Below are 27150 nucleotides of genomic sequence, written 5' to 3' on the forward strand. Positions count from 1 at the left end.
GAGGTACAGCGTCAAACATTTCTGTGCCGCACGCGAAGTGAAAATCCACATTTGTTAACCAGCAGTGTCCCGAGAATTATGCTCACTTTACTAATTTTATTAAGTGCCTCAATGAAAGGAAGCCAATGATTGCCAACTGCACTTGCTCTGGCGTATCCATTTTACAGCTGGTAGAGTTACATTCGCTGGAGACAGCTGGATTTAAATGACCTCACTGAATGGATGCTCATCCTCCCTGCTCTTTATGTTCCACTTTGACTAACATCTGATCCTGCATTGTCAGCAGTGCATACCAGCCAATGGGTGCAAATGTTCTTGTGGCCATTGTTTGCAACTGGCTCAAGACCAAAACACTCCGGCTTTTATGTAGGTTGACAAGTTAATCAAGCGCATTTGATTAGCAACAACTCACCTACTTAAGTTTATTCATTTATTTATTTTAATATTTTAAGAGCTGCGTCATACTGTATGTGGCACAGTGAAGGGAGCAGCAATCGAGACCGCCATCAAATATTCAGTTTCGCGTGAGTCATTACTTGAGGGAGGGGAAATCCTAGTCTTTAATATGGAACTGAGAGTGATTGGGTTCAGCGGGGATGAATTACCCTCTCAGTGTTATGTAGATGAAATAGCAAATAGAAAGACAGACGACGCATGCTCGCCTGTCAAATCCACATGTGTCCTCATTCCCAGAGCTTCTCTCATCTCGTTAAGCTTGTGGATACTGAGATGATCTGGAAGAGTCGTATTTAACCTGGAAAAATAGCCTACTGTTGCTCTGTGCGGTAACGACTTTATGGTATTCTTCATAAATAAAATTGATTCTGTGAAAAATAAAAATGTCGACGTCCTCTAGAACGTAATTACTTCATCCATTGTAAGTGAGGAAGCGCTGAATATAAACTGTAGAACCTGATATGTTTGGACTGTTATGACCTAGTAGAGTTTCCTGTCAAATCAAAAATATTAGCTTCATCTTAACCTTCAGCTTGCATGTTGGACCCAAACCCAACTAAATTATTCAGAGAAATGTTCCCTTTGCTTATTGACTCCATTTCAGATTAATCTGTCCTTAGAAAATTGATACGTGCCAAAGGTTTTTAAAGTAGCTGCAATTAAACCTTTACTTAAGAATCTTTCTGTCAGACAAGATGACTTAATAAATTACAGACCTATATTTCATCTTCCTGGTCTTGTGTCTGTTCTGGTTTTGTTGGATCTCAGTGGTGCTTTTTCCACAGTTGACCACAATATTCTCTTAGAAACGGGTCAAGGGAACAGCACTTGGCTGGTTTAGCTCATATTAGTCCAATAGAGTCTAATTTGTTCATATAAGTGATAAATCTTCTACACACCCCACAGTTATTTGTGGAGTGCCACAGGGTTCGGTTCCTGACCCAATTCTCTTAATCTGTCTATATGTAGCATGGGATAGATTTCCATCATGTTGCCGCTGATTTTTAGCTTTATCTATCCCTAAAATTGATTAATTCTAACCTGGCCACTTTCTTCCTCTACCACTCTCCAGTTTGTATAACTTGTTGTTATTTCAGTAGTTTATGTTTTCTCTTGAAAAGCCTGGCATTCTGTTTAGCTGTGATACCTTCTTGAAGTTGGGGCATCGACTGAGAAAACGCTGCCAACAACTAAATGTTCTTCTCCCTCTATTAACTCTTTCCTTTTCTGTAACATAGACAATAGTTTCTACATCAGTTCCCCTGTTTCTTTTTGTGTGTATGCTCTGTCTTCTTCCTATTAAAGGGGCGTTTTCCTCTCCACTGTTGCTTTATGGATGTTCAGTAAGTTGGATTGCTGTAAAGTCAACAACACGAAGCAATCTTCTGGGTTTCCTTAGAAAGATAACCTTCAACGCCAATTTGAATAAAGAACTGAATATGATAGAGAGTTTGAGAATCAATTGAAAGAAGACATTTGTACTGAAACAAGATTATATGTCAGTTCAACTTGTTAAATGAAGAACACCCACATGTTTTATCTGTTCATGAAATTTTAAGGGCAATGAACTTCGCTAGCATCAGATGTGCATCAAATAGTCTGTTTCTATTTTTATCTTTAAAAAAAGAAGAAGAAAACAACCAACACCAGCTGCATCTGGCTAAAGCTCTGAGGCTTTTCAAAAGGGTTCTGTTCAGAAGTGTTGATGTTTTTGATAAAACTATCCAAGACTTGACTCCAGTATTTGTTCCTTTCGCTTCACACCCCAGCACTATGCCTCTAATGTGTGTTAAAAGGCACCAAACGGTGTGTGTTGATTTACAAGATGCACTGTGGCGCTTCTGACGTGCATCCCAGTACAGGAAGCCCGTTAGCTGCTCACAAGTTGATGGGTGTACATTATACAATACTTTACAATGCAAAGAATTTACGAAGAAGAATATATTTAGCAGTAAATTGAATCCTTGCTCTCATTAAGTATATGTATATATATATATATATATATATATATATATATATATATATATATATATATATACATATATATATATATATATATATATGTTTTAGTGTATGGTAATTAACTGAGGTATTTGCAGTCTGACACTGACTGAACTGCAAGTACAATGTGTTATTGTTGCAGAAAAATGTTCTATTGTTAAAGCCGGTTAATAGAACCGGTAAGAAAGGAAGCAGCAGTAGATTTATGACTTTACAAGTCCCTTGTAAGTCTTTCAGTGTTAAAACAAAGAAATGGTTCAGAATTAGACTGCTGCCCAATTCACATCACGTTAAAGCTTTATTACACCACAGTGAGCAGATTCCATCGGCAAAAAAACCCCAAACAACTGGGTGAAGAGCCGGCCACCAGGTTTTTGCTGATGAGCCTCATTTAGCTTGATTGGGAGGCTGGTTGCAGATGAAGTGTTTAGAGGCTTCATTGCTCCCATCAAAAGATTCATCGTTGAATCTCATTCTGCCACTACAGACCAGATCATGAACAAACAGCTCTAGGAAAACATCATGCTTAGGACCAGTGGCACCCCGTTCCTTCTGGTGTGGTAACACGTTACATTAGAGATAAAAAGAATAAATTAGCAATAAATTAGTAATAATTAGATGAATGTCCTTTTCGCTTGCCTCACTGTAGTTTTGGTCCACTGCTTACCATACTTAATAACCCTGTTCATACATGGCAGTGGTGTAGGTGTAATGTCCAACTTTAAGCTGCTGTCACACTGATTCCTGTATGCAGTGGACCGGATTCGCAGGGATTTAGCACCACAGCCACCCATGAATAGCAGAAATCTGTGAATACTTGAGACCCGCTCTAAGAATGCTTATGACTAATAGTTCAAACACCAAATCCATCTCATTATGCATTAATATACATAGTAGAAATTGTTTTAGCCAACTGCAGTAGCAGATTTAGTGGCTTTGATGTTTTCGCTCTTGGAGGTACAGCCAATCAATGCTAAGGAGAATAAATGTCGCTCTTGCAAATGCCAGCCAATGATGTGTCAACTAGCATTTTGCCTTTCAGCTACCAACCTGCATGTTCTTGCAAATATGTTAGGCATGCTCAACAAAACAATCTGCAAATAGGCAAATGTTCCACCAAAATCCACAAGTAGGTGAATCCTCCAATACTGAACTGTGAATAGGCAGGGGTCTGCTGTGCTGATAAAACATGTTATGTAGCTCTTAATGAGAAGATATAAATGGCATTTGGTGGAACATTAAGTCCTTTCACGTTGTTGAAGTGTTTCTGCTTTTGATGTTCTCTGGTGCTGCATATTGAATGCACTGATGTCAAGGGTGGGAAGTTCACAGTGTTCTACTCCATCAGGCCTGAGTATGTTGCTATTGCTGCATATTTATTAATAGTGTTAAAAAAAATGCAGCAGATGTTTTCAAGATGTCTTAAAAAAAATCTGTGGCAACCTGATTCATTGCGTGGTCAAATTGTGTCTGTTTCAGTGTGAAGTATTAATATAATGCTATCCAATGTTTCATTGGCATTAACACAAGATGCAGAGCACGAGAGAGGCGTTAGGCAGTTGCTTGCTGGTTAGAAATTTTGTACACTTTGCTCTCTCTGTACTACATGAGCTGGCAACATCTTCATAGCTCTGTACTAATTCACTGAAAACTTTATGTATCTAAGGGAATAATGTATTTTCATTTGTGCATTTGTATTTCCAACAAATGATCTTACTCATCAGATTTTCCTTACGCATAAGGAGAACCATATTTTTTCTTATGAGTAGGGACAGATAAGAGTATGGTGCATTGCGGTGTTCTTTTGAACACCACAATGCACAGGAATGCTCGAGAAAGCTGAGCACAAATGAAAACCTTGACAGACAGGTCACTTAAAGGAAAAAGGAGGAAACAATAAAAGCACAGCTAACTGACCGTTTTATCAAAGCTAACTTTCTCCAACCGGGCAGGGTAGGCGAAGCAGTTGACAAAGCAGTCTGAAAAAACTCTTACAAACCAAACATCTCTTTGACTCTGAAGGAAAACAGCCTTGTTTGCAGGAGTTGAAGGAGGGAAAAGTGGCACCAAAGTTGTTGGGTGTATAAAACTTTCTTAGACGTTAAGTGTTATCACTTAATAATATAAGGATGAAGAAAAATATTGAAAAAAATTAAACAAAGTCAGACTGGGTGCATTTCTTTTGATTGTGTGTTTATATTCCATGCAAGAGGAGTTTGTTTCCAGATCGTTTTTCAGCATTAGCTTTAACAAATTTAGTTTGTGCAAGAAGCACTTGTGTAGCTTAATGAATTCTTGGCCTAAGAAGTAGTCTTAAATAGCCAAAGGAGGTTACTGCACAGCTTGTGGTGCTGACGAGAAACCAAGAGACGCAGACATCAAATGTAGATAATTAATTCTCAAAAGCACCACATTTCTGACAGTGCTGCAGCATTGCCTCTGAAGGGTCAGTTAACAAACCTACTGCTGCTACTGCTAATGATGTACCAAATAAAGAGAAACTCAAAAGAAGATGAGCTTTTTGAAAATGAAAAAGAGCATACGGTACTTTCTTCAGCAGATCGAAGTGAGAGAGCAAATGTACAAATTGGTGTGTTTTGCTCTGTCAGCTTTCAAAATAGTTTTCACTTCTTTAAAAAATGAACTTCAGAGATGCAGGGAGAGGTTTACAGGTGTTAGATTTTACAATAGAATGTTATAAGGAAGTTGACTGGTTGCAGAACGGTTCGATTGGGTGTGTAGCTGGAAACGGTTTGAAACGTAGGAACTTAGCAGATGGCTGAAAGGTCCGTCCATCTGTCACTGTATTTCAAGGTCTGGCTTTAGTGAGCTGAGCTGGTACAATGAACCTTTCGGGGAAAGGAGTAGAATTTCCACAGAGGAAATACTGTTTCTTAATAGCCATCTATGCAAACTTTTCTGAGAGAGCCAGCAGTGCTGAGGGTCCATTAACATTTAAACTCTGGGCACATTTACTTTGACTTGGTAAATTTATTCAGATTTCAGTAAATCAAGTTATTGTCCAATCACAAACACATATCCTGAGGGGTTTTTTGTGATCCAATTTTTATTCTTTTTTTGTCATTTTAGGAAAAACTCACAAAAATGTAAATCTAAAAGGAATGTTTGACAAATAATCCATTTGTTTTTATTAGTTAGTCGATACAATATGTTTTCTTAGGGTTTTTTTTGTTTTTACAAAGAAAATATTTGTATGACTCTTAAGTAGTTAATAGAAACCATTTTGGAAGTGTTGAAAATATTCTTGCTTCTATATTCCTACTTACCCTGCTGCTGTAAAGCTGCGGAAATTACCAATATCTCTTATACTGATCCGAATTATTTATGAAACGGACATTGGATTGTACAGGATTGCAATTTATTACTTGATTAAATGATTAAATTCACTCTTATTCCTTTAATTCAAAACTTTCAAGATTTGAGGAGGAGTAAAATAACAAACTGTTTCATCCGTATTACCTCTCACTCTGTTGTTATCTCTTTTTCTCAACAGATATTTTGTCCCAACACTAATTAGTATTAATCTTACCATGTTAAGAATTTTTCTTCAGTGAATTAATAATATTTCTGGCTGTACAAAACTTCAATGTTCTTCCATTTATTAATCAGGCTACACAACTCGTGTGTGAAGATTTAGGGTGGTGCTTGGCATTACAACGAGCTGATACCTGGGATCAGATAAGGATATTAAAAACAGAAATAGTCAAAAGTTCATCAGTGATGTCTGAAGTGCTCTTCACATTTATTAGCACCCCTGGCAAAGATGTGTAATAAAAGAAAAAACCCTGAAAAGTAACTGCCTCACAGTCGCATCTCTCACTGAAAATGTTACAAAAAGCCAGCCTTCCCATTTGTTCAATGGGGAAAAAAGCTAGGTTGGACTCAACATCCCGCAGTCTCACAAAGAAATCACTGTTTGTGAGACTGAAGGGTCGCGATTCTCACCAGGTGGCCAGCAAACACAGGAGCACCACAGGGGATTAGATTCTCAGAGCTCATTTTCACTAGTTACACCTCAGACTTCCTGCAGTATTTCCGTAGAAATACTCTGATGACTCTGCAATCATCCTGTGTAGAAGAGAGGGACAAAAAGCTGAGGACAGAGAGCCGGTGGACGTATCTTGTCTTGAATGTGAGCAAAACAAAGGAGGTGATCTTAAATACTTTTTGGATTTCAAGAGAGGGCATTTGATTCTGTAGGTCTTGTCCTGGAGAGTGATCCTCTGGATATCATCATGCAGAAACATGTTCTTCACAAAACGAAGAACATTGCAGGAAACACTGAGCATCATCTTCATCAAACTGTCTTACACCATAGTATCTTCAGTCAGAGGCATCTTCAGAAACACTGGAACATCGACGACTACATGAGTTCCTTCTCATAGGCGTGTCAAACTCATTTTCATTTTGAGCCGTATCAAGGTTATGAAGGTCCTCAAAGGTTTTTTTTAGGATTTTGTACCCAACATAACCAGGCGTTGCTATAACAGTGGTAGGCGGTGTGACTAAACCTTGACTAATACAAATATATTCAGTCATCTAGATGTACTCATTACTCGTCTTTGTTTTAAAACATCTAAAACCTTCCCTGACATTACCCAACATGTCAGTCTCGACTATCTACAAGGTCTGTAGTCATAGCAACAGCCCAAACCTCTACACAGCAGAAGTAAAGTAAGCACCACACTGTAACTTCCCGAGCAGCAAAGTGCTTTGAAGCTTCTGCACGAGTTATTAAAAACAGGTCAGCTCTTAACATGGTGTCATCTCCTTCCTTTCCACAGGGCTGAACCCATTCTGACCCGGATGAAGGAGGATCACACGCGTATTATTCTCCCCGCCATCGACAACATCAAGTACAACACCTTCGAGGTGCAGCAGTATGCCAACGCCGCCCACGGCTACAACTGGGGTTTATGGTGCATGTACATCATCCCGCCGCAAGAGTGGCTGGACAAGGGCGATGAGACGGCCCCCATCAGGTGAGGGCATGAGCTGGAGAACGGCCTCCATTGTAGATGAGGATGTTTGATGAAATATGGATCGCTTTGGGATATGACTTATTCATGTATAGATCCATCAAAGTGTGGGGATCCGTGGTTCAGTGTGCTGCACACAAATAAAGCCGTCTCGTAGTAAGCTGTCTAATTAATATGACAAACGTTTTCATTTTGATGCAGGATCAGGAGGCCATTTTTGATGAGGTGTCATTAGAGTAATTGTGAGTTCCCCCACCAACACTTGACCTTTGACCCCCAGCCGGACAACAGGGAAGCATAGAATATTTTGATGCAAATCCAGAAGATTTGGTCCATAAGAAGTACAGTAGAGAAAGTAGAAACTTCACTGTGTGAGAAGAAGGACTGCAGTGACTAGTTATCACCATCAAGGTACTATAAGGTTTTAAAAAGTTATGGATTCAAAACTGTAAAAGAAAAAAGTTACATCAAACAGTTCTTTTGTAAAGTGATGTTTAGTTGAGATACTCTAAGGACTGTCAAGAAACTTGAACTTGCAGTATGTAACTTTTATATATATATAAAAAATGTATTGTTTACATATTTGTTAAAACTATCACCTGACAGTATAATATGAGGAAGCAGTAATATGAGATGATGAGCCACTTACAGTATCTGAATGTGGTTATGTTGTTTAGTCATTTGCAGAATACAGAATAAATGATGTTCATTTTTGTTAAAAAAAAAAAAAAAAAAATGAACAAGTATGTGGTACTGTAAAAAAATTAACCTCCCCGCTACATTTTGTTTCATTGTCAAACAAAATGTAATAAATGGCAAAGATAACCTGGGCTGTCTGGCAGTATAACATAAGAAATTCAGAAACAGTCACTGGTTTCTGTCAGTCTGGAAAAGGCCACAAACCCAGAACAATAGCTCTACGCATTGTGGGCAAGAATGTCCAATTACCAGTTATTAGGTTCAGGAAGCAATTTCTCTTTTTCGCATAGAGCGAGGTTTGCTTGGATAGCTTTTCCCTGCTCTATTAAAAGTCATAATTCATGCATTTACTCAGATTATCTTCATTAGAAAATCCAATTTGTATGATCTGAAGCATTTGAGTTTATGGCAAAAGCAAAAACACCCCATTTTTTTGAGAGAGCAAGTTATTAATATAGCATAAATGGACAATGCACAAAGAAGTCTAATTTGCAGAAGCCACAACTGTAAAAAAAAATAATAATAATAATAAATAAATAAATAAATAAATAAATAAATAAAAAAGGACTGAGGAGGTCAAAGGTTTTGTGCTGTTGGATCTTTCACTGGAATATCAAGTAGGGTTTCCAGTAATAGCATCTAAATTACAATAACATACATTCCAATGATTATCCTCTGAGATTATTTCATTATTGCAAATAAACATAACATTGCCCTTTTAATTTTGAACAAGAAAAACGAGAAGAAAACATTTAAGCTACTTTTATTGGCTGACCACAGTTTGTCCACGCACGCTTCCTCTTCTCAGAAACTGATGACAGTTTGCTGCGTGGAGCCAAGTGTCGCTCGTCTCTTCAAAGCTTCGTAAAAACACGACATCGCTGAGTGTCGCCCGCTTGGCATAAGAGGAGTTTCAGACGCCACAGAGTCGGGTCGGTTTCCCTGTCGACAGTCGGCTACCAGCAGACGGATCGCCTCGGGGGCCGGCTGAAGTGTGTCGGCTGTGTGGATTTCTATTGGAAATCGCTATGCCGCTTGTTTTCTCAGGGTCTGTGTCCATCAGTGACAGAAGCGCTGTCATCCTCAGAGGTCACTCTAGCAGGCTTCTTTTTCTGTTTTTTCTTCTTTTCATTTTTTTTGGTTTAGAGGGATTGATAATGATAACCAGAAAAAGAAAAAAATTGCAAAAGGATGCCAGAATGTGCAAAGCCGTCACTTTCTGAGAGGAGAGGAGATTGAAGCCATTTCGGAGACATGACAGAGACGGACAAAGGCTTTCATCTGCAACTGCTGTGATTATTGATGGCACGTTGAAGCGGAGACGACAGAACAGAAATATTGCAGAGATGGCAACTGAGTGTATTTTCTAGAGGGGGCAAATAGGAAACACTCAACTTGAGTAGAATGATAGTTTTCCAAGTGGAAAAGAAAAGTGTGTTTATGTGTAGCATTCTTGTACGGCCAAAATGAGAGAGTCCAAAATCATTTTTGAAAAGATGCACAGAACTTTTCAGTATCCCACTTACTTGAGCATGATGCATATGGACAAGTTGAAAGCTGCTTTGCTTCATTGTTTAGTTACAACACCCTTAGGTGTGGAAGTTGATACTGCAGGAAAAATTATCACTCATTTTCTGTACAACTAAGTTGCTAATAAAAAAAGAAAAAGGAGGAATCATAAAACCTGTAAGAAGTTTCTTGAACCGACATCATTCGGAAAGCAATATGTTTGCTACTGAAGTGCTGGACTTGAGCAGATCACAAGAAGGTGGAAGACAAGAACAACAGTGTTGCTTTGTTTGATCCTTTTGAGTGGAAATTTTTGATCTCTGACGGAAAATGCTGGATTTGGAAATGTTTGTAGCTTGTCTTTTTTAACCACTCTAATCAATAACATAAGACGTTAATGACATTTTAAATTTGTTTCTGAAATAATACAAAAGTCAAATTTTAATGCTAACGCTAACTGCTTTCCACACACCTTGTGACATCATCCATGGTCTTGATCTTGTTAAGGCTGCTCTGTTTTGACAGTGAATTATTAAACGATTGAACAATTCAGCACATCTGCTGATAAATGAATGGGTTTTTTTGTTCCAGTTTCTAAATTTAGCACATTTGTGGATTATTTTGAATTCATCGTAAAGAAAAAAAAAAAATTATAATAAGTTCCAGTCACGGACGACGAAAGGGAAGTTATTGAGAGGAGCTGCAATATTCCCATGTTGCTGAAAAATATGCAAAAATAAATAAATGAATAACAATGACAATATCACAAATAGTGTTTTAGCTTATATTACATTCACAGTTTGCCATTTTCCAACCTATTGCAATAAATGGACATCATTGCAGCGGCCGGCACACTGGCCTTGTGAAAAGAAAAAAGAAAAAAAAGAAGTGGTATCAGCAGATCAAAGAGTTCAGAATCCAAAATTATGAATGATGCATCTCAGTTTTATATGATTCATGTTGCTGCTATACTGCAAGCAGTATGAGCAAGTATTAGGACATGGGGTGGGAGACCCCTGCAGACTCACCATCTGCACTCCAAAAATAACCAAACCATGTGAGGGTGAATCAGTAAAATACCTCAACACCAGCAAGAGTCACTTTCTTTGCACAAGGACTCACTTATTAAGATTTTCATTCAAGTTTCTATCCTCATGCATTACATAGCTACTAACCTTTTTTGTTTTGTCAGAGTAACTCCTTATTTCTTTTCCTTTTTGCTAACTGATCTCTGCTTTCAGATTCCTGCCATAACATCTCAGCTCAGAACGAGCAAATTAAGAGGTGATTTTTGAAGCCACTTCAGATGTATGGAGTTTAGCCTCTGTTTTTCTTTTCTTTTCTTTTTTTTTTTTGTAGGAGGAACAGATGGCTCTAATTATTCACATAATTGGCTTCAGTTAATTGGCTCTAGTAAGGGGGAATTGCCTAAATATTGCGCTTTTGATCACCTCGCACATGAAACAGAATGAGAACAGCATGGAACTTCGATAGGAACTACTTTGCACTACTTAAAATGTCCGATATATATATATATATACATCGCGCCTTCGGTGCTGACAGCTCCGCCGCTCTGAGGACGTCTCCGCGCTCTGAGGACGTCTCCGCGCTCTGAGGACGTCTCCGCGCTCTGAGGACGTCTCCGCGGCGTCGTGTGTTTGGAGAAGAGTCAAAGCCATTGCGACGAGGCCGGGGATTAATCTGTCCTTACGCACGCGGAGACGGCGCTGACGCTGCCAGGGAAAACTCTGCCCTCACGATTTCACACAAAGTTTGTGGGGTGTGGAGCGGCGAGGCAGGTGGCCTGTCGAAAGGATGAGAGAGGACGAGACGAATAAGGCTGAGCGTCTTTCGTTTTGTCTGCGCAAAGCCTCCTCCCGGTCGCTCGCTGAAAATGTAAGCAAGACTTTATTTTCGTTATGTCAGGAACCACAAGTACGCGTATGTAAGTCAGCAGGCACAAACAACCATACGCAGTGTTAGCTTTTGACAAAAAAAAAAAAAAAAGTTTCTTTACATCAAGTTATATAATCGCATGGAAGTGGGGGAGAAGTAAAGCGCCGCTCTCGTTACTTTTGCGCCGCAGTTTCTTTGAAGTGTTCTGATTTGAGCGCGGAAGATTAATTTGACACGAGTCATTTACCATAAATACCACGATTTAAAGCCATTTAAACCATATCTGCAATAGTTTGGTAAAGGAGCTTTTGCTATAACTCAACTTTCTGAGTATTTTTCTTCTTTTTGTTGTTGTCTTTTTTTATCCATGCTGTTCAAAATAAAACCCAAAGAGATAGCTCACACTGTGTTTTATCTGAAGTCTGAGCTTAAAAGCCTCTTTCACTTTGGCTCTCGCGGCGTACGAACCGGTGCACTCTTAGTACGGAGTCAATAAATCACAATGCAGCCCCGAGAAGCTCTTAAAAGTATCGCCACGTCCCTCTGGCTAAGGCTGAAATGTTCACTTGTGAGTGTCTTCATCTATGTAATAACATGCATGGTCAACTCAGTTCAGGAATTATGGTAGATACATGAATTGAGATCGTATCTGTTCTCTGCACAGTATTAATGCTCCCAGTATAAAGGCTCTGACTGAAACCCTCTGAATGGGAAGAGGAGGGAAGCACAAAAACGTGGAGCTGAGAGGGAAATAAAACTGTCTCTTACCCTGCCATCCTTTAAAGCTCTGTGATGTAGAAAATGTCTTAAGTAGTAAAAACATCTCATTTGGATTTTTGATTTATTTTTTTATTTTTTGCAGTAAAAGCCATATTCTTTAATTCTGTCTGAGCTGAAGCGGTTTTTATTTAAATTGTATTAAAAAAAAATTAATAAAAAAAAGGGCGAAAGGTGGGTAAAGTTTTTTTCCTTCACTTTTTTTTTTTGCTTTGGTTGAATTCTTTTATGACTTGTCCCACCCCTTTACTTTTTCATTCTGACAGCAGTAAAAATGTTCCCCAAAATGGATTTGTCAGGCAAACACTTGACCTGTGTTTAAAGGCCAGTGTTGCTCAGCACAGCCGGTGACAAATGTCATCATAAATAAACCTCCCAGATTTCCGCCTGAACCAAGGACTTTTGACCAAGACAAGTTTATTTAGTTTTATTCCAGCTCAAATCCACCAAAAAAAAAAAACAAAAGAAAAAAACAATATTCTAAATGACAGATTATTGCATTAGATCAATAAGGAGATTTGTTTCTCTAACTTGAGCTTTTGAGTCTTAGTTAATCTGCATTAAAACATTTCAGTTGTTCTGTTTATGAAAAGAAAAGTTGCAAATCAAAAATTCATAAATGTTACAGTAAACATTATTTACTGAATTGCTTGGGATCTAAAAATAATGATGTGAGTTAAAGGTGTTGCTGATTTAGCCAATGCAGATTTGCATTGCATTAAAAGAGGAATTTGCTTGTAAAACATAAAGAGTTTGGATTCAGAACCGTTTTTGTTTTGTTTTTGGAAGATTTAAAGTACAGGCAATCAATTTCCACACACAGTAGATTTATTTCAGAAATAGAATAGAATGTACGAGGCTAAAAGTTGACAGCACCTTGTCAGCAGTTGCTCCAGGACTTTTGCAGAAATTTCTGCTATTTAATTTGATGTTTTTTGGACCTTGAGGTTTATAAGTACCAACTAAAATCTCATCTTTTCACCATTTCGTTTGATTGGCTAATATTTTGAGTACTATTCTCTGCAGTACTTTGTGATATATGCCTTTGAAGCTTCTATATCCATAAATTGTTACTTTCTTAAAATCAGTTCCATGCACAGTTGAGCTCCATATTAGTCATCATATGCCAAATTATTCATACTGCAAATTATTCATGCCTCAGGCAGACTTAGGCTTAAATTAAGCTTTTAATTTTACCAACATGTTTCATCTGACTGGCTGGGTTGCTGTTTTTTGAGCAACCCACCCAGAGTTCATGCTTGGCTGAGTGAACTCTGACGTGAGCTAAAGATTAGGGCGATTGCAAGGAGACCTTCCAACCGCAAATACTTTGAGCACATTAGCAAACATTAATGCAGAAAACATCAGTGGAAACGTGCAAAACGCCAGTCATGTCAGTCGAACTTTCTACTGATTATTGGGAATTTTGTACATTTTTGACATGCCATTTTTAATTTATTGTAACCAAACAAAATTTTTCTTTCCTTTTCCAGAGTTTTCTTTCCAGAGATGCCAGTCTCATTCTTACTATACAAACATCTTGGTTGAATAAATCATTTTACATCCTGATCTACTGATGGCGTGAAAAATTTGGTCTCAACTTAATCAGAGTCATGCGTTTGTTGTTTTCCCCCTTAATGAGACTGGTACCCTAATGCATATGTAACAGAGAAAAATATGTAATATGTAATACCGTCTGTATTAAATAATATCTGTCTGGAATGAATGACAGTCTGCAGCCTGAACACACAATGCACCCAGCATTTATCCTGTTGTGTTTTTATAAGCAGAGAGGATACTATAAGAGCTTTTATGCATATTTCTTTGTATCCGCTGCAACCCGTCTGAGAAAATACCTATGACTGCATTTATCGTTTCAGTAGAAACTATTGTTATCCTAAGCTACTTATAGCGGCTAAAATCCTGTCTTTTAGGCTGGTGGTTGCTGTTGTTTCTGGTAGGCGTTGGTTTTGCGTGCGCTCAATCAGAATTTGTTATCCCAATCTTCAACTTGACTTATAATCATAAAGTCAGTTATTTTCTGTACAATGTCTTATTTTCTTGCCATTTCCATTTAGAACCACATAAATTCAAACCAAGCACAGTAGAAAACCGTTTGCCCCATCCCGTTAGCAGCACCTGAACAGAATCACACTTGACCTTAAATGATCATCTGCCCTTTCAGACACAAAATGAATTATGCCCCCTAGTGGCGATAAACACAGAAAAAGATAAATGGCTCCTACACTACAACAAAGGTAATCATTGATACCATTCATCCCAGTTAGAATGTCATTTGCATCTGCCCTTAATTTCCCAAGCGAATAGAATAATATTGGGACATTTTATGCATCGTGGATCAAGAGGTCTCTAGTTTCTGGGTTGGGTCAATAGTCATTTCAGTTTAACTGATGTCCTTCATGTCCAGAAGACTGACAAAAGTTACATATAATACTTCTTTGAACAAGCAGAACTTGTGCTCCTGTGAAGTATCTGACTTGTACCGAGCAAATTCAAACAAATCTGACTATAGTTCTTACAAGATCAACATTTACAGAGAAAATTGACTTTGGTGAATCCAATCAAAAAGAAAAGAAAAAAAACCTGAAGCCTAGCACTGAAAACTTGAGGCAGCTTTAAAGAACTATGTTGACTTAAATGAAATTTATCAAGATAGATCGGCATTACTACTTGAGAAGACCACATAAATGAGAGACCATTTCCATCTGAATTTTTCTTTATACCTGCCTGATGTAAAACTTTAATTTATCAGTTTTAGTGATATGTTCCCTAATCGCTAAAGCTTCTGTCTGTGCTGAGGTGAAAGCCGAACAGAATTGTGAAACGGACTTCCGGCCCCATGTCTCCATCTCCTAGAAAATAACTTCTGTCTAAAAGATGCTTTGTTTTGAAATGATAGTAAAACTCATCCTCTGAGAGCAGATGGAGACCATAAGTAGATTCTCTTCTTGAGTCTACATTAGAGGCACATTGTTTGGCTACCGTGGAAGAACCTCAGCATGAATTTTGGAAGAAAGAGTTTAAAAAGTGTCTTTAAATATGTGGGGTTTATTTTTTTAATCTGTGTTTCTCTGGTTATTCAGGACTCCGGCAATGATTGGCTGCTCCTTTGTGGTCGACCGGGAATACTTTGGTGAGATCGGTCTGCTGGATCCTGGCATGGAAGTGTACGGAGGAGAGAACATCGAGCTGGGCATGCGGGTGAGGGGCTGCTTTCTACCACACTGACTTACAAGAGTATTAAATCCTACTGGCCGTTTTCACATTTTGTCATAGTGCAACCAAAAACTTCAAAATATTTCATTGGGTTTCCATACGATTCCAAAATAAAGTACGGAGAGCTATCTATGGTTTTAAACATGGTTTTAACACAAATTTGAAGCGTGTGGTGTGAATTTGAAGGCAACACTGTGTATTCTAAAACTGCTAAAGAAAATCATGTGTACTTTCATATCATCCAGCTACTTCTGCTCTGTGACGGCAAAGATGTGGAAAAGTTAACAGCAGGATTAGGTTATAATCCAAACATAGATTATAGCCTAACCCAAACACAGAACTGTTCAGTCAGTCATCTGAAAATGGCAAGGCTTTGGCACAATTGCAAACCTACCAATGCATGGCAGTCCATCCAACTTAACTGAACAGGCCAGCCGAGGAGACCAGACTGGAGTACGTTATTGTAACAACACGAAAACAGTTCCATGAATGCAGTTTTCCAAAGGAGCTGCAGGGGATTTATAATGCATCTTGATTTCTGGTGAGACTTTGATTTGTCTTAATTAAAAGGCAGTGGATAGAAGGGGGGAAAAAAATGGTTTTCTGAGATTTTCTGGAGAAAAAAAAATAAAAATACTTTTAATGATTTTGTGTCAAATCCCAGCCTCCACAAAAAAGCTGTAATTAGAAATCCAATAATTTGTGTCAGTGTAGAGTTGAACGGCTCTTCCGGGACTGTTTGTGAAATTTATTTTCTGACTTTTTAAAAGCACTTTTAATGGAGATTTGAATGTTTCTCTGCCTTAGGGTTGAAGCTCAGCATACAAAACCCCAGGGGTGGCAAAGAAAGCTATGATGACACATTTAAGTTCCTTTAGTTGGGAGTAGAAGGGGGAAAATCCCCATAATGCAAATCTTCAGCCAACCCAAAAGGCTCTAAAGCCGGTATAGAAAAAGAAATTGCAAATCTCTCTTCTTTTCGCTGCTACCTTGAGTTGAATTTAACGCTTCATGTGAGTGGGTGGCATGCTGAAGAATCAGTTAGCTTTTAAATTCGGAAAATGTTTCTCTCCAGCCGAGTGGAACCGCTCTGAATCCGGACGTCCTCCTTGGGATTATTGGAGAGAGGAATGCTCGAAAGATCCAACTCCTCATTTTACATTTCACCCATTTCAGAATCTCGATGTGGCTTTAATGACACATCTGAGGTGCTTGGTGCTTTACTGTTAAAAAAGAAAAAGAAGCACTTGAACTGAGGCTGGAGGATGGATCTTGGGTTGCAAATTGCTGCAGTGCTTTATTGGAGCCAGAGACATTTATGGTTGTTGATGACCATTTCAAAGCCTCCCATTATACCCCACTGAGTAGCTTTCCTTCTATATAAATAGCATGTTTTTGCTGCCAGCTGCAGTAATGATACAGTCATCTGGCCTCTCGTGTTTCTAGCTGATCGTTGTACTGTCGTTATCATAGAGTGATAACTCAGCAGTTTCTGTTGTGTCTCAGCCTCCCCTGGGGTTAGGCGCTGTTCCGTCATTCCAGGAAGCCGCTTGTGCACCTAAGGAAACCACACTGCTGTGTCAGATGAGGTTTGTGGGTGAGATCCATTCACCTATAAGAGCTAAAAAAACAAACAAAAAAAAAAAAAACAACACAACAACCTTAAACTGGACTTTCAGATACCCAAATTTTTTGCAGACCCTTTAAGGAAAAACACCACTTTATACTGCAGATGGTGTCTTGAGACTGTCTGACATACACCGATGTGATCAATTTGTTTAGATGTATGGTAATACATGTCAAATAACGCTCTTTAAAACAAATTACCCTTGGTTTGTTTGCTTAAAATTCATTAAGCCTTTGAAATGATCCATGGTTATTGAATGGTGGGTTATAACCCACTGTACTGGGATGCAAAACTTTTATTTTATTCTTAGAAGTAGATTGCATGTCTTAGGCCTTGAATTAGTCAGTAGCTTTGGCCATACAGGTAACATTTGTACTTAACCCACAGAGAGAGCAGAGCAGGTGGGTAGAGTAATTTTCTTGCAGTTGGAAAGTTGCTGGCTCGAATCCAGCTTCCTTTTGTTGCACATCGGTGTGCCTCTGGGCAAGGCAGTTTACCATAAGCTGCCTACTGATCTCTGCATCGGTGTATAAATGTGTGTGCTTTGGTGAGTGTGACTGGGTGAATCTGGCTGTAATGTAAAGCGAATTAAGTGGTCAAAATGACAGTAAGAAGAGACAAAACCAACCAGCCAGATTAGAACCAAAAGAAACGCTAGTACAGGATTGGTTTGTGACAAAACAAAATGGTGGCCCTGTGAGTGGACCCGAGAAGAGGGAGCAATTAGGAATAGGAAAAGAGGCCCAGTCTGGCTTATTGAGGGGTGTTTGATTACTTTGATAACTCAAAAGTACATCCCTTTTGTCTCTTTCAAAGCTTTCCTTTTGAGCTATGTCATATTCGTAGAATTTGAGAGAGTTCATCATTAAAATACATACAATTAAGCATCCTTTGTGACTAGTTTCAATATAACACATGACGTGCGAACATAGTGTGAGTCTCATACATATTTTCTGATAAATAAATAGAATTTTGTTTCTGCTTATATCATGCGACGGGCTAGCTGATTGAAACAAATTCAGATTGACTTTCGATGGATGCGAGACTGATATGATTTCAGCATCTGAATATGATCAAGAAACCTTATCATTTGCTACACTGGGTTCAGCTCTCTCCCACACAAGCTGCTTTTGTGACTCAAATTCCTCACTGCATTGTGGTTCATGAAATGAAGAAAACATCCCGCACTGTCTGCAAACACAATTAATTCCCTCACTCCTTCTTCTGTTTGACCTGTCTGTAAAATAAAAGAAAATGCCATTGAGCTCATGCCTAAGCTTGAAAAGGTCTACAATGAACAACCAGCTGGATTCATTTACAATATACAGCCACTAATGGAATGGAGTCAGGCGACTGGAGGGTGGACCACAATTACTCCTCTCGGGCTGCTCATTGAAATGAGCTGAGCGGGTCGCCATTTGGGGAGAGGCTTGATTGACAAGAACATGTTTAGCAATTAGCCGGAGCAGCCCACAATACCGGAGTATCAATGACTGCAGCGAGCTGGCAAAAGGCAGGGTTCGTTCGGGGAAGGTTACTTGCATGTTTACGTGCGAGCCGCAGACTCGGCGCGGATGAAAAAGGCTTTAAGGGAGCAGCGAACTGCTTCCCTCATTCCAAGCAAGTTGGGAAGCAAGGACGTGCAGAATGTGATTATGCAGCACACGGTTACCAGGGTGCCGCTCTTTTCGAGTGGAATGTGATAGAATAAAGTTAATGGGAGAAAAAATTAATTAAACATCTCATTCGAGTTTCCGGTGTGCTGAGGTGTGAAATAACTTACGGGGCCAGGACATGTAAATGATCAGAAGCTGGAATTAATCTGCAGAAACAAAGAAAACTGGCAAGATGCTCGAAAATTATGTGCGGAAATTATTTAAATCAATGCAGAGAAGCTTTTTCTGTTTTCATTCCTACTGTCCATAATTAGAAAGTTTGTGGCAGTTTGTATTCAGACGCCTTAAACTTTTTCCGTCTGGCTCATGTTGCAACCACAAACTAAAATGTATGTTGTTGTTCTGTGAAAAGCTTCTTTCTAGTCTTGACAGCTGTGTTTTAGTAGGTGACTATGTGAAAGTTCAAATCCTTTTCAAAAGGGGCAGTATTATGAAAAATCAACATTTTTGAACTGTTTATCACCTTATAACGTCATTCCCTCATCAAAACCACAGCTGGAGTGTTGCCTTGATTCTTCCATGCATGTTTGAGGAATCCTTTAATCTCCCGTGGCAACGAGAAGCCATTGCTCCTTGGAGCTACTGAACTTCTAAATCGCAGGGCAGCCCTCCCCTGTGACTCCGTCGCTCAGCTCCTTCAGACTAGCCAGGAGCAATTAGCAAACACCTGGTGGAACTGTTCATCAGTTGAACTCATTATTACGAGCTACTTCTCAGTGAAACACTAGTGAAAACGTTGTTAAATGGTTAGTAGAGGAGCCATGTTGTGATGACTTCCTGAAGTCAATCGTTTGATTTCTAGAGGCAGTTGATTGTGCTATTATTATTAGAGGTTGTAGTACATCTGCATGACTCTCATTACAAGTTTTTCTTTGCAAGTTATTTTGGAGAAAAAAAAAAGAGTATGGTGTGTAAAGTTTGTGGTTGAGAGCAATGTGGACACGTTATAGATACTGAAAGCGTTTTACTTGATGAACACCTGACGCAGCCAAACACAACATTCTTTCTGTCTCTACAAGCAACATCGTGTTGGATACACTTGTAAACAATTGTAAATGGCTCGTCTGAGCTTGGTGCTCACCTCTACCGCTCTGTGTGTAAACGGAGAAAAATGATCTTGAGCAGAAATGATGAATTCTACCAGAAGCGTCCGTATGAGTTTACTTTGTGATGAATCTCACGCCCCTCCTGCTCTGCTAAGAGCCGCACTTACCGAGCGTCTCAGGAGAAGAGCATTTTGCTTTTTGACTTCAAAATGTACAATACGGTCACACAGATCTGCAAAGATTATGTTACACATAAAAATCAACTAAAGACAGAATATGAGGTTGTGTAATCATTGCAAATTTTAACATCACTTGTTTTTCTTTTGTGACATAAATGCTCTACAGAGAATTGCAAAATCTTCAGAGAAGCAGACAAGCTGGCAATGCGCTGTTAACTTCTGAATATGTTGTGAATACATCTTTTAATTTGTGCACTTTAAAAGAATTAAAAGTGAAGCATGTTTTATTTAAGTCCAATGACGTTTTGCAATCTAATTGTGCCTAAGTTTGTTTTTTTGTTTTTTTTGCCAGAGTGAACATAATGGTAGTTATAAAATGACAGTTGGTAAAATGTTGTCCAGCTCTGGACACCAGTAATTGCGTCCTATGTTCAGCCATTAGGTAGTGGGCGACGCTTGATAGGAGAACACTGTTTTGACAGTAAGATGCGTCCAGCAGGATGGTAAGCCATCTGCCTCGACCATCTGGGAGGTGAGGGACAGGAAAAAGAAGTGGGCCGACAGGAAAGCACCGCACCAGGGATGCCTGCAACAGGGTAGAAAAGAAAATGAAGGGAAATGTGTTATTTACTCCATTATCAAAGTACATATAGCATAGAAAAGGGAAAGTAGTGGGAGACGTGGCAAACAGAATACAATCTGATCTTCCTCTGCACAGTAATACTGCTGTGTCATGGTTTCTTACAATTCTGTATCAGTTGCTGCAGCTCAAAACTCTACGTGGATCGAAAAAAAGAGAGCATTTTGTAGAACATCCAGTACTGTCACATCAGTGAAATAGGGTTGATGCTTATGCTACACAACCATTTTGTATGACGTGTGTACACTGGGATGATTGGTGTGAATTTTAGTCTGCTGCTGTGTCACAGGAGAGTACTTTTGGTTACTTTTGCCATTGGTTTATAGTGTATTTTTTCCCCCATATTAATATTTAACTCAGCATTTGGAGGTGAAAATGCAATGTTTTAAGTAGTCTGTTAGCAGTAACAAACAAAGTCCAAATTAATCAGAATATAGGTCAAGCTGCCTTCTGTTGGAGCCACTCCGAGTATTGATTGAATGAGATCATTTAAAGTTTTCAATATCATTCACATTTAGATTTAAAATTATGTTTATGGAATAAAATAACTTATCAATGCTAAAAAAAAAAAAGGAAAGTATTTTTTAAAAATATTTGTTTCTGTTTCCATTTTTTGTAAAAAAATAAATAAATAAATAAATTCTACACACATCCTGTTGAAAATCATGCATCCCCTTCAATGGGAAAATGTTTTGTGACTTTAAAGTCAATAAATTACAGAAATCAATTACTGGTCATGCTGTTCCAGTTCTTCCAAAGATATATCTTTTAATAATCTCTGATGAAGAGCTCAGAGTCGTTGTCGTTGAAGGACTTCCTTGCCTTCAAGCTAATCTTCAGCTCCATCAACTGATTCCTTATCAGTTTCAAGTCAGGACTCTGACTCGTCACAATATTATTACTTCCATATATTATTACTTCCAGACTGGAAAAAAAAAGATGATGGTAAAATAAAAAGATTACTTTTTGTAAAATCTAATTGTGTAAAATAGATTGTGTAAATTTCAGAGCAGCTGTTGCATCTCTGTTGCTGTTGTATCTCTGTTGCTGTTGTATCTGTGTTGCAACACTCATCCCTCAGAAGTTATCAACGTTTCCATAAAATCTGCAGCACCCTGACTCAGCAGGAGTTAAAACTGTGTTTGCTTCAATATCATTTACCGATGTGTTATTTACTTAAAGCTATATTTGTGCTGCATCAAAACCCAGCACAGGAGAGTTGTTTCCACAGGCATGGAAACATGTATGTTACATTTGAGCTGTCCAGGATTCTCCCTCATTTGATGCTGTGATCTATACAGACCAAAGGAAAACTCCTCAACTCTGTTCACTGGGACACAAAACATGTTTGTGGCCAAATGTCACAAACTATTATGGAACAAAACTGGTGCCAGAAACAGAGTTCAGGCTTACTACAGCAGACCTTTGCATTTCATAACATTCAAAAGTCTCCCTCAGCATGGCAAACATGGAGATGTTGCAAACACACACTGTTTATGTAAAACAGTACAATACTTTTTGTCATCCTTATCGATGACACAATAGGCTAGATAACAGCTGATTTAAAATAATCAGCCGTTATCTTGTAAATTACCTAAAGACATAAATAAATCAATCTAAAAATGCAAATGAATGTTGCTTTAAACATATGAAACGGTACAGAAAGTAGCACTGCGGAAATCTAATAATAGAGCAAATTTTAGGCAAAACAAACGTGCTCCATAAAGCACATAACTGAAGAGTTTTGATCTCAAGTAAACCAAAATGTGCTGCTACTTGAACATTTTAAAAGTGATTATTTTTTCTTTCATTATTTATTCTCAGTCATGAGATCAGTGAGCCAGAGGACACACAATTCATCTACTCTACACAAGGCTGACACAAACAGAAACATTAGTTTACTAATGTGAAACTAAATAAGACTATCTGAAGCAATTTATTTTATTATGTGTGTACAGTGGTAGTTTTTACCTTTCTAGATATAATTTTGTGAATTTCCTGCTCCCTTTGATGAATACAATTTCAAAAATGAGCAAATATTAGTCTTCAAAACAAGAAGAAGAAAAAAAAAAGTGTTATCTAGCGAAGATTAAAAATGTTAATTAAAATTCAATACAATTCTGAACATTGTCGGAAGAACCCGTAGGGAAGCTGTGTAGCTCCGGTCTCCGCAGAAGATTGTTTCTTTATCAAGCCCCAGTTGTTCTCCCTAAACCTGATTTAATGCCGTTCATACCTTTGGAAACCTTCGTGTGTTGCAACTTTATACAAGAAGGCTGCCACTTTGATGCCAGAAGGCTAATAAGTGAAGTCTAGATGAGTTTACCAAAACAATCTGCTCAGGAGCTCACTTAGCCAGCAGGAAGCCTTCCAAAGTACTTCATAATGTCTGTCTCATTTCACAGCAGCCCAATCAATCAGTCCAGGAAACGAAGTGTGATCTCACCGGGCGGCCTGCTTCTCTTCATGGCTTATAATAAACTCACATTGGACTACTTTCCTAGTTAATGAACCAAAAAATTATTTATTTATATATATTGGGGTTTTTTTTTTCCCCCTTCCTTTAAAGCCTTGTCTTTATTCCCACCTGGACGGGGCCCAGAGGGTCCTGGTCATAATCTCCCCGTAGTGGAGAAAAAAGAAGCTAATTAAAGTCTGGCGGGAGCAGCGGCTGTACGAGATCAGGACATAATTACACTTCACTTAACTTGGAGCCCTATACATCTCAAGTAGTTATTAAAAAGTGATGGCAGCTGACACTTCATTATTTTTATTATGTTTGGTTTTGGCTTGACTTTACATGCGTTCTTTGTCAAACAAATTAAACGGAAAATGTTCCACTGTAAATTACGTTTTTACATCCAGCTAATTTCGGTAGTGAAAACTCTTGCCTCCCTGCCAGTTGATTACAGCTGTTTTGGCACGAATAATATTTAGACGTAATTTTGGGCTGTATCCATATTTTAATTGGGACGACTTAAAATAAATACGTGGGTCTTTTTGGTTTTGAGATGCAATGTGTTGTGTTTTCCTCTGAAATTACATCATTCTCAGAAATTGCTGCAGAGTAGAAATTGATCTAAGCTTTAAACAGTTAGGCAGTCATGCAAAAAAATTTGTCTCTTCTGATTCAAAGATGGGATTGCAGAACAGGAAATGCGTGTTTTGTTTGTTTGTTTTTTCATCTTTGTGAATGACATCCTCACAAATTTATTTTGTTTTTGCTTTTTTGATCCTTTGAAATGTTTCAGATCTAATGAATTTGAAAATCAGACAAAAATAACCTGAGTTAATGAAAAAAAAATATTAAAAGGCCGAGTATTATGTATTTTCCAAGCATAGTGTAATTTTATAGCACAATCAAGTAACTATGTTACCTCCAGTTGCCTATATTAAATATCGCTCCTTGATTTAACGCTTCAAGTTCAGTAGCTTCATCGTTGAAGGCGGGGCTATGTCCACCTCGGTGTTTTGCACAGCTGAATGGTTGCCAGCAGAGAATAAAGGATTTCTCAAAACATGTATAAATCAAAACAACACTCCAGGTATGTTTTTGATGAGAAATTAACATCCTAACATAATGTGAAGCTCAAAAAAGTCGACATCCAAAAGCACTGCCCCTTTTGATGACACAACCATAGGAAGGAAAAATAAAAACCCAGAAGCTTTAAAGCACTGTAGACCTCACTAACCTCAGTTGCATCTGGTATGAAACTAATATCATTTCAGAAAAAGAGCATCGCAGTGGCAGTCAATCATGCTGTTAGTGTAATGGCCTGCTCTCTAGCAGACAATCCAGAAGGAAGCTTTTTGGCCATCAATTTACCACCCTAAGCTGGAGTCCACTTGGATCATGCAACCAAATGTCACAAACAAGTCTGAATATAAATGGTGAAAGAAAAATAAAAAAGAAAGTTTTGGAACAGCATCAATGTCTTGTCTTTGGTTACAACATAAATCGGTTTGAGGTGCCGTCACTTTACCTAAATAGAAAAATCTCTGCCCAGTTGGTGCCAATGTTTGTGGCAGTAACAAATTTTTAGGTTAAGGAGTGATTACTTTCTAACTTGGTCTCATAACCCAAACAGTCTTTAAGATTCTGTATTTACATCAGTTATCTTTGTCTGGCATTAAAGATGGATAATCTGAAACATCTTAGTTAAGGAGATGGTAACTTTTTTCATAGTGCAGCACTGCCCAACCCTAATGAGAATTTTATTTTCCGTTTAAATGACCTGCATTATGATTTGCCAGAGCTGAAATTGTCAACAGTTAATCAAGCTAAACCTCGTCTCGACCCAGCCAGCATTCTTTGCATCCTAATTACTTTTAAGAGAGAGATTCTACCAGATTTAAGTAACCTAAAAACTCACGGGAACCTGAAGAAAAGGTGTAAAAAGATTTGATCTTGTCTGGGTCAGTGTGTGTAGCTGCAGAACGAAGAGTCACGCATCAGTCAGAGCTGTCCAAAGTGCAAAGATGGAGAGTGAGGGGGGGAATAAAAGTAATCTCTCTCTAAAAAAATAAATAAAATGACTAGAATGAGCTGCGGCAGCAAAGCAGAATCTTAACCGTCAGATGGCATCGCGGACAATGCATGTGAAAATCAATCAACATCTGCTCTGACAACCCTGCAGCAAACAAATAAATCCCTGTAGCAAATGCAGACACAGCGAGGAAAAACAACAAATGAACAATGGGTTTTGAGCAATCAGCGACAAGGGACCACATGTGGAACAAGAATAAGCAGCAAAATGAAAACGAACGCACAGGGAATAAAGCCTGCAAGTAAATGAAGAAGAAAACTCGCTCGACAGAAACTTTTCTTTTTCTTTCTCTCTTTCGTGCTTTCATTTTTCTCCCTTTTTCTTCCTTTTTTCCAGCAATAGCATTTATTATTTAGAGATTTAAAGGTAAAAAAAAACATATGCCCCTAACTGATTAGGATTATTGATCTCTTCACATATTTATATTTACTTTCTATACCTATGCAACGCCCTTCTGTCCCATCCTATTTCCATGTCATACTTTCAAACCATGTTGCTACACATCCGTTTCACATCCCTTCTTTCCTCTGGGTAAAGTATTGATGAATTATAGAAATGCTCACATGTACTTTATCCTAGTACATATCATTTACTACTAAAATGATTTGATGTTAATTATCATTCCCATGTCAGAGCAACCTTCTGCTGGTAGATAATTTTTTTTTTTTGAGTCACAAAACCACATCTTCTCACAGTAGACTCAGTAAATTATTGGAAATCACATAACATCTCTGGTCGTAAAAAGCTTGTATTAACAGCCTCCAGACAGGTTTGAATCGACACATTGGTCGATACAAAAAATAAAACAAAAAAAAAAACTCCTTTTTATTTCCAGAAGCCCAAGAACGAAAAAACAAAAGCTGCAAGTTGAAGTGCGGGTATTATTTTACAGCACTGCAACATTGATCGTACATTAAGGCATTTTATCAGGGACACGCAGCGAGGTTCATGACTGGCGAGGCACCGACTGGAGTCAGATGGATCAATATATAAAATCCAGAATTAAAGCTAATATTTCAGTCTTGACCTTAGTTTAGTTATTTAAAAACCTTTTAGTTATGTTTTAATCCCTTTCATACTGTTCAGCAATGTGATAGCAAGACGAATAAAAAAAGATTATTTGATTGAGATTTTGACATTTTAAGTTGACATCACTCTCTCTCTCTCTCTTTTATTAAAATTGAAAATTGCTTATAATCTAACCTATGATCTATGCCATTTGTTGGCCTATCATTTTCCATAAATATCGTCATCACTCTATTGTAAAATATATATATATATCCTTGCTGTATTTTTTCCCCAATATATATTTTTTTATATTTATATTTATATCTATTATTTTTATTTTTTATTTTTTCAAATAGCCTCTCTACTCTCCTGGACAACCGATAAAATATTTATTAAAATTCCAGCTCTATTGCTAAGATGTGCTTTGTTTCAGGTGGCGAAGTGACAGCTGCTGTTTTGAAGCAGTTTGTAGATGTAGTCAGACGACACCTTCAGATTATTCCGAACAGCTGCTGCATTGATGCAATTATAGGACAGGAAATTTTAAGCACAACGGATTAACCTTACATGCCATCTGGATTTGTAGAAACCAAGAGCCGAATTCCTCCAGATATGTTTTTTTTTTTTTTAAAGGCAGAGAGACTAAACATGTGGGGATGGGGGTTAATATTTTAGTCACAATATGCATCAATTTCATGCTGTAGCAATCCAGCAAGAAAGTTTTCTTATTTTCTTGATGCACTTTTAGTACATTTCTTTTTTTTTTACTCTCGATGGTAATAAATGTAAAGTTCTCAGATTGTAAACATGAAGATCGCGCTGAAGTTCAGTGAAAGTGCAGTCTATTAAAAA

General features: G+C 38.1%; 1 protein-coding gene across 3 annotated transcripts in view; it reads left to right on the forward strand.

The window, feature by feature from the left end:
- galnt9 (polypeptide N-acetylgalactosaminyltransferase 9) overlaps positions 1 to 27150 on the forward strand; it is a 116903-nt gene that overhangs the window by 61973 nt on the left and 27780 nt on the right. For all 3 annotated transcript variants that reach the window (XM_044110754.1, XM_044110753.1, XM_044110752.1), the window contains 2 exons: positions 7263 to 7460; positions 15443 to 15560. In XM_044110754.1, the coding sequence (XP_043966689.1) occupies positions 7263 to 7460; positions 15443 to 15560 (316 nt within the window). The remainder of the gene's footprint in view (positions 1 to 7262; positions 7461 to 15442; positions 15561 to 27150) is intronic.

This window comes from Gambusia affinis, linkage group LG03 (assembly GCF_019740435.1).
Source record: "Gambusia affinis linkage group LG03, SWU_Gaff_1.0, whole genome shotgun sequence".
NCBI classification, from domain to species: Eukaryota; Metazoa; Chordata; class Actinopteri; order Cyprinodontiformes; family Poeciliidae; genus Gambusia; species Gambusia affinis.